At 35.6% G+C, this 8954-nt stretch overlaps 1 protein-coding gene across 1 annotated transcript; it reads right to left on the minus strand.

Moving 5' to 3' along the window:
• Positions 1-3763: 3763 nt before the first annotated feature.
• Positions 3764-8598, minus strand: LOC129230373 (cyclic nucleotide-gated channel cone photoreceptor subunit alpha-like; the record flags this gene model as incomplete). The annotated part of the gene is made up of 4 exons (XM_054864775.1): positions 7338-8598; positions 6752-6767; positions 6383-6421; positions 3764-3794 (listed from the first exon to the last, which is right to left on the minus strand). Coding segments are annotated over exons 1-4 (1347 nt in total), but the record flags the coding sequence as incomplete, so codon positions are not given.
• Between the last annotated feature and the right edge of the window lie 356 nt (positions 8599-8954).

An 8954-nucleotide genomic window follows, 5' to 3' on the forward strand; every position in this document is an offset into this window, starting at 1 on the left:
TTTGCTAGTGCATGCAATAGCTTTGAAATATCAATGACACTAAAATTCATTGACACTAAAGCTAAAACGATAACAGTGTATGCAAAAAAAGCATGCAAGGCCAAAAAGCAGAATCGCTCGTTATTGCAAACGGATTGCACATACACTCGAGCAAACCGTACAAACAGATAACCTGATATAGACGGAACTGGGTTATACCAGAAACGCTTGGGAGATAGGTGGAGAATTTTTTCAGGACTGGTCCAGTCACTCGTTTACGCGTTTAAATAGTGTAGATCTAAAATTCAGTAAGTGATGTTGACTAAAGTTCAGTTAGTGGGGTAGATCTAAAATTCAGTAATTAGTGTATATCTAAAATTTAGGTGTAAACTTGTGTGATTTTGATGACCTTGGAAGGTTTGATGTCATTGTAAGGGAAATGAATGAAGGAAATTGGAATGTCTAAACATAGATTTTGCACTTGTTGTTTAATCAAAATGTGCATTTATCAAAATTCAGTTTATAATCGTCAAAAAACATTTAAAAGTGTGAAAGGTCACGAATAATCCACCCTACGGATCAGCCGCCCGCGGATAATTGAGAGTTTACTGTAGTTAATTTTAATTTCGCATCAGTACAACAATATTTTCAAAATAAACGAGGTGCTTAAAAACTCTGTCCTCACAAAATTGCCATCCTCTAGATCTAAACGTTGGAGAAATAGTAATATCACTAAACTTAGTTCTCACAGATTTAAAGGGCACTTTTTTATCTTTATCACTAATAATAAAGCTGAAAGTCTGGATGTCTAGATCTCTGTCTGTCTCGTCTGGATCCCTGTGACGCGCATAGCGCCTAGACCGTTCGGCCGATTTTCATGAAATATGGCACAAAGTTAGTTTGTAGCATGAGGGTGTGCACCTCAAAGCGATTTTTTGAAAATTTGATTTTGTTCTTTTTCCATTCTAATTTTAAGAGCATTTTCCCGAGAAAAAGTATCATAAGATGGACGAGTAAATTACCAAGTTATCATAACGTGGAACAGTAACATGGGCGAGCCAATTGGTGAGAAATTCACCATACATTATTTGTTTGTAAATATAAGGCAAACCAAAAGACCTTTCAATTTTCTACTACGGGCAAAGCCGTGCGGGTACCACTATATCAAACAAAATATCAGATCTTGAATGAACAAGATATAACTCCGCTAGTAAATAAATAAAAATGCTATTCTCATATAAAAAAATGTAGAGTCATTTTATCAACCTTAGTATGCATTTAATAAAAGAGCTGTTGCTAGCAGGGCAGTGGAGTCAAAGTTGAATTGATTTTGGGAAAAAGGAGTCGGAGTTGTGGTCGGGAGTCGTAGGTTTGAAATTCCAAGAGTCGGAGTCGATCCCTCCAAGTCTATAACTCTGTGCTTGCGGAGTCGTATTTGGATTCGAACGGGTTTTGGTGTAATATAGTCGGAGTCTGAGTTGAATATTTTAAAATTCTCGGAATCGGAGTCGGTCATTTTGCTTCCGACTCCGAAGCCCTGGTTGCTAGGATTGTGCGAATATAGAAAAAGTCAAACACTCAAAACACTCATTTGCACTTTTGATCGCATCGATTTTGATTAAATAAAACATGCATCACCAAGAATTTTTTTAACGCATGTCTAATAGAATTAAAGAAACATAAATAACTAAAACTCAACTTGAATCTCATTTAAAAAGTCAAATGCAATTTCAATACCCATTTTGGATTGAGAAAAACAACATCGAAGCTTCATTTCCGCGGCATACCACCTTCCACCTTCACTCGATAAAATGTTACAAAATGTGATTTTTTTTCTCCTCAAAGATTCCCTTAGGCACTTCTCTTACGTATTGGAATGAGATCGACCTTTTGCTTCTTTCTTTTGGGGTCGATATCTTAATGGTTTTTCAGTTGCGTGAATAATTCCAGAGGGGAAATATCTTTCTCTTTTTCGTTTTTCCATTCATGACTGTGGATACTCATTTCACATCTAGATGTACTTAAAACTAATATCTTTTCGAATATTCTCAGAGAGTTGAAAGAATAAGAAATTGGAAATGAAATCGGAGACAAATATGCAGAGTGAGAAATAAATGCTTTTATCACGATCTTTTACCATCGTACAGTCATAATCAAAGACAAGTTTTCAGAAGCTTGTTTAAATCTACATTTTCATAGCGGAACACTACTCTGCCGTGAACTGGTAAACGGAAGCAGGGGCGGCATTTCACCATTTCATTTGGGGGGTCGAGTTTCTTAAATATGTATAACCCCATAGCGAAACCAAACACATAAGCTAACAAGAAGTTGTCATAAAATCGGTTTAGTATGAATAAAATTAGTGTTTAGAAACAATTAAAATTTTGATTCATTGACTAAAAAGTTATCATACAAAACATCTCGCTACTAAAGTTTTTTATACCTTTTGGAAAAGTTATAATGCATGATTTTTGGAATTCGGAAGAGCTCGGAATCGTGTTACTAATCTATCAGTGCCCAATGTCGTGCTGTTTTGCCAGTTCAGATAAATGAAAGAGTCCCCTCCCCCTCTTTGTGCTTCGAAAATATTTCTCTAACCTCCTGAGACATAAAAAAAATCTTTCTCTACTAGCTAAGCTGATTGCAATAGTTAAAAAAATAATTGAAGTAACACGAAGTTACGTATGAAAACACTTTTTATATCTTGCTCTTCAGAATCACCCAGGCTACTTCAAAAACTGTGAGGGGCTTAAATTTTTCATCATTGAATGATCTAGTCCTGTCGGCGCTCTCAGCTTCAATGAGACATCATCTGCCTCAGCTCTGTTATTCACTATTCCAGACTTATGAGTCCATAACAAGGACGAAACTGCAGTCTCTGGATGTGAAAACCATTCTGTCGGTATATTACTTGTAACTTTTCTTGCCTCATGTTAAAAATTTTACTCACAGTTGAAACATTTTATTTTTTGTTTTCAAAATCCAATCCCTATAGATGAATTGTAGATTGAACTGTGGTTGGAATAGTTGAGTAACGGATTGAAGATATAGATTTTGATAGAGTAAAGCATTTTTCAAAAACCTTTTTCCGATGCAAACAAATTCGATAAAAATTCAAACGAAGTCATACATGCTGAAGGGCATGAGCTTTTTCACCATTGAAAGAATCATTTTGCAATAATTCTTCCAGTCGTAAAATCACTGCTTTGAAGTTATAGAGAAATCTTTTTATCGTTTTAACTCTTGAAGATTATCTTGTGTCACTCCGCGATTGCATAATTATTGAGCCCCATAAAAGGTATTTGGTTCATATGTCTTTTTTTTAGCCAATAATCACATGCATTTTTAAGAAGTTTCTATGAAAGCATTATAATGTATTGAGCAGCTGAAACGTGTTTCTAGCAGAAGGAAGCGATGAACACTCATTAGATAAATATACACTTAAAAAATGAGCGTAAACGTGAATGTAAAATATCAAGGAATTTTCTTGTGAAAACCATGCTGCCACACCACTTTTCACGACCCTCTTATATTGGACATATCATCGTTACACTGGGCACACACGTGTGAAATATTTAGCCTATACGAGGCAATGTCTTCTTTAGTTAAAATTAACCATGGTGCTCGATCAGTTTTCTATGTTCTGAAAAAGCCGAAAATACTTCATGAATTTTTAAGTATTCATCCAAATAACGAAAAACACTTTTTCTAGTCTGAGAATGTGTCGAGTTTCATCAAATAGTTGCTGAGAACCAGCGAGATTTCCTTTTATGAGCATTGATTTCCGACTTACATAAATTGAATTCACCCATTTTCTATCATTCTGCCCAAAAAATTTGGGGGTGCGACCGCCCCCTCTTGACCCCCCTGTTTGCCGCCCCTGAACGGAAGTATCTACAGAAATAAGTTTTCAAGATATTTGAAGAAACGTGTTTTGGATTCAATACTAACAATAGGGAAATGTTGGAAACAGAATTTTTTTCGTGCTGTTTTATTTTTCGACGAAAACCAAAGAAGCAGTCTTGTACAATACAAAAAATATTTTAAAAAAGGAAAAATGAAAAATTTGCAATTACCGTCCTTTACCTGCCTACGGCAGTATTAAACAAGCCACTTTTTATTTAGAGAAATATTTCCTTTTACTGATAAAAAATTTCTGCCTAGTCTTGCCTTTTTTACTTTATAATGTGAAAATTTTCACTTTTCCATTAGAAGTTTTAACCAAATCAATTTTTCATTAGAATTTGAACTAAACGAATAGCAATTTTCCCTATAAATTCTCACTTAGTCACAAGAATTTTCCCCTCAAGTCATTATAGCTTTCACTTTCTTATTAAGATTTTTTACTTTTTCAGTCAGAACTTTCATTAGATTCTGAATCTGATGAATCTTTTCACTTAGTCGTTAAAAGTTTTCTCTTAATCATCAAATTTTTAGCTACTGGATAATTACGTTCTAGCACTCGTTCTTAATTTGTCGTTATTTTACGCATAGTCATTCGAACTTTTCCTCCACGTTTTAGGAATTGTTATTAGGAGTCATTAACTCGTCATCAAAAAACTTTATTTTCCAGTTACAGAGAATGGAAGTCGAATTACAAATACGTGACATAGAATACTTAATGTAGATTAAATATATACAACTGCCAAATCCATTTGCTAAATTACAACGGACAGAACTGAGGATAGTATATAAAAGCATGACATTACTCCCTTTTAATGGCACAAAGGTATTAAGAAGTACTGCAGTATTTCGCAGTAACTGCCGCCCCGAAACCAGGGCTAAGAATATTTTTTTACTATAGGCAGTTCACCTGCAAGAAAGTATGTTATACTACACTAAACTCCAGGGTCTCCGTACCAATCACTATCCGTGGTTTAACCAGTTAGATGAGGTCCTGAAAGAACTCTGTTTTTTGATCCAGAACACAAGCCGAGCAACTCCTAATTCAGCATTCCTAGTGGTATTGATTTGGAATGAGAACTCAGAGAACTTTGTGTCCGCGAACATATTTAACGTGCCCCTGGCACCGTTAGCAAACACGAAAAATCTTCGACCGGTTGCCATCGAGCCCGGGACCCTCCAGTTTTGAGTCCGACGCATTACTCATCAGGCCACCATTGCCGAAAAAACGTGTGCAACTGTTTTTATTCTGCGTTATTGGTTTTATTATTGCGTGTGCAACTGTCACTCCTCCTTCGCCCCATTTTTTAACTCTAGTCCTAGCAATTTTTCCTGTTTGTACCCTACAGCATACGCGTACTGTTTATTATTTCTGAAACAGCGAAAAGAATAGTCAGACTGAAGAAATGAGTATCATTAAAATAAAACCTAATTAGAGTAAGTCTGGCAATCTCGCCCCACCTAAGGAGAAAATTTATTTAAAAAAAAAATACAATGACGAAAAATAAAAAATGATACCTCTGGTCTCTTTAATATAGGTCCAGATTATGTATAAAAATTATTATGACGAAAAACTGTGAATTAAATTTTTTATTGCAAAAAAAAAAAAAATGCTACTTTGGGTGGTTATAGGGTGGTCATATTACCTTGACAGTCAGGCAATTCGTCCCATTTCATCAGGTTAAATGCCCCACTTGAGATAACATTACTAAACTTCGTATAACAAGCAAAAAGTATTAACAGTTAACTAAATGAATACAAATCTATAATAATCACAATACAAGCAACGTAATAACTGCTAATTTACGCAAAACAAAATTCTTAATGCATTTTATTTGTGCGTTGTAATGTTTGTAACAGATAAAAAATAATTAGAAATTGGAAAAAAAAACTACTGTGATTTTTAACATATTTCGACAGTTTCAAAATCATTTTACTCAGTTCTAGATTTATTTACTATGCATTTGTGGTAAACGCGAGCTATATAAAATCAAGTTTCATTAAAATGCAAAAAGTTACATAATACAATTAGCTGTTGATGAAATAAAAAAATGACAACTTCTTTGAAATAAATTTAAATAATACATTTTTATAAACAAAATCAACCTCAAGTAGCATAGCTACAAAAGAAAAATGAAAATGATATTATTGTTTTCTTCTACTGTAAAAGTTTTGAAACTGTGTACATAAAAACACTGACGTATACTGTCTTGAATCACGTAACTCGGAGTTACGTGGTCTCTAATTTTGATCCCATGGCAAAGACAGAATGCAATAAACGAATGCTTTAGCGACTTCTTTGTGCTTTAAAGCACAAACAGTACCAATTTAAATATGTTGTCTTTCTGTTAATAAAATATGTCCATATTTTATCCGTAACAGTTTATTGTAATTAAATAAAAGTAGAAGAAAGAAAAGAAAATCAGTAAAATAGTAAACACTCAGCGAATCTGCAAGGTTGTAAATTAAGTAACGCAATTAATATGAAAAAAAAATGTACAGAACTAAATGATCTTTGCGTATTTTTACCAACATTTTTCTAGTATAATGATCAAATCATATTTTAGAATTTAAAGATTCAATTATCAGTTAGTAGACTTTTTGTCTTCACAAAACTTCATTTTCTATTTTGAGTGAATGGAAATTAATTGAATTATAAATGCGCCACATAAGTCATCCTTAATGTAGATTACGACATACAATTCCGAAATCAATTTGCTAAATTGCAATGGATAGGACTGAGCATAATAAATTGGCATGACATTACTTGCACTTAGTTGCACAAAGTACCATTATGTACTGAGTAAACAAAACAAACTACTATTATGTAACTGAATCCGCGAAAAGTGTAGTTATACTTCAATTTAACATAATATCAATTTGAGCTCTATATAAGACAAAAAAATTATTTTGGAAATTCGGAAATTCATGATTTCGCTTTAGTTATTGTAAAAAAAATTAATAACAACGACATTATATCACTTAAAAAATTACTTATTTAAACGTGACTTAAAAATGGTAAATAAAAAACATGGAACGTTAAATTATATATATATATATATATATATATATATATATATATATATATATATATATATATATATATATATATATATATATATATATATATATATATATTAAGTGGTGCTTAATCTATTTTTGAAAGAAAAAATTAAATTAGTTGTAGAAAGAAACATCAAAGGAGTTATTAAATTTCTTCTTTGCAAAATTGTACATACGGTAATAAATTCTTTTCATTATTCTATACCATTATATCATAGAAGTACTTTTCGTTTTCCTTTTTTAATAACTTTTCAATAAAGTTTTGCTCAAAATCATTAAATTTTAGATAAGTTAGATAAATTATTGATTCATTAAGGAATGCAATGTATCTAGAAATGTTTCTTACATTGAAATCCTTCCCTCGATACAATGTATCAAGAAAAGTTTCTTACCTTGAAATTCTTTCCTAGCGGCACTGACGTTGGTGACGATGTTTGCCACGTGTCCCAGAACAGCAGCGAATAGGAAGAGTCCTCCAACCAGTTCGAGAACCAGGAAGAGATACTCCCCCCTGGTTCGCGGTCTGGGCAGGTCGCCGATAGTGGTCAAGGCAAGAGTACTCCAGTAGAAGCCTTGAAGATATTCGCATAGAACGTCGCTACAATGGACGTCCTCTCTGGGACCGAACCAGTCCCTGGAACCGAAACCACCGTTCTTCAGCACAATGTGAAACATACACGCGTTCCAATGGAATATCACGAGGACGTAGTGCGTGAGGGACAAAGCTCGGAACACATTCGGGTAGTTCGTGTGGCGTTCAGTTCTGTCCAGGAACGCCCAGAATCGATAGATCTTGACGAGTCTGAAACAGCGGAGGATTGAGTTGAAGCCGATGGACAAATACAAGAAGTCTAAAGGCAACAAGCACAGACAGTCTATGTAAAACATTGTGGAGTTGATGTAGTGCTGCCTTAGTTTCACGGAATCCGTCTGGAGCACCCCTTCTTCGAGGAATCCTGTCCGGAAATGGACAGCTATATCTAAGATGTACACCAGATCAGATAGGTAGTCCAGGGTGAACCAGGCGTGCAGAGTGTCTGTGGTTATCTCCTGGAAAGCAAATCTGTATATGATAACCCAGAAGTTATATAGGAAAGCAACGCTGACCACAACCGACCAGTAGTAGCAGAGCCGGCCGGAAGGGTCAAAAACGAAAGTCCATTTGCAAGATGCTCGGTCACTGGTGGAAGTACTCGTTTCCCACTTCTCCAGGTCTTTCTTGATTTCCTTTCGCCTCAGCTCCCTGGTCTTCCTTGGAATCTCCACTTCAGAACCAACGTGGGCCTTGTTGACGAACGCGTACGGCTCCGACGAGGGGACGCGTCGCGTAACAGTGTCCAGCAACGACTGTCGCGACTCAGATGCCCCTTTCTCGTCCTGGGGAGGGCTATAGGGTGGAACTGCTCTTCGTTCGCTTCCGCTGACCATTCCCGACATCTCTCCGCCACTAGATGTGATGATGCCTGGTACGACCCGCGGACCGTTTGTGGTCACGCAGCTTCCTGTAGCGCCCCCGTATTTGACGCTTTCCGGGGCGGCGCTGTTGACCACCGTCACGTCGTCCAAATCGTCGTCATGCTGGGCACCTCTACTCGAGCACTTTGAGTACTTCACAATCCTCGCATTGTCCCTAAAAGCAGTGATTTTCCTCATAATGCTCAGGTTGAATCAGTTAACCAATTGTGTCATTGTCACCTGCGACCAATCAGAGCGCTTCGACCTAAGTGTGAAAATCCATCATTTGGTGTCAATCCGATGATCGTATGTCAAACATCCCTATCGATTTTGGAAAATCGCCATGTAGAGAAATAAAACTGATTTCATTTCAGTACTTACAGCTTTTTAGAGAATTCATTTCTTATTTATCACAGGAACACTGTTTCGGCAGATATCTTTCTCTTGCTTTTGGTCAGTAAAAATGTGAAGAACAAAAAAATCAATCACTTAGCTTTCATAGTTTTGCTCATCATAGTTTTCTTTTTTTAGTCATATTCACGTTCAAAGATAAA

The sequence above is a fragment of the Uloborus diversus genome, chromosome 1 (assembly GCF_026930045.1).
Source record: "Uloborus diversus isolate 005 chromosome 1, Udiv.v.3.1, whole genome shotgun sequence".
Classification (NCBI taxonomy): Eukaryota; Metazoa; Arthropoda; class Arachnida; order Araneae; family Uloboridae; genus Uloborus; species Uloborus diversus.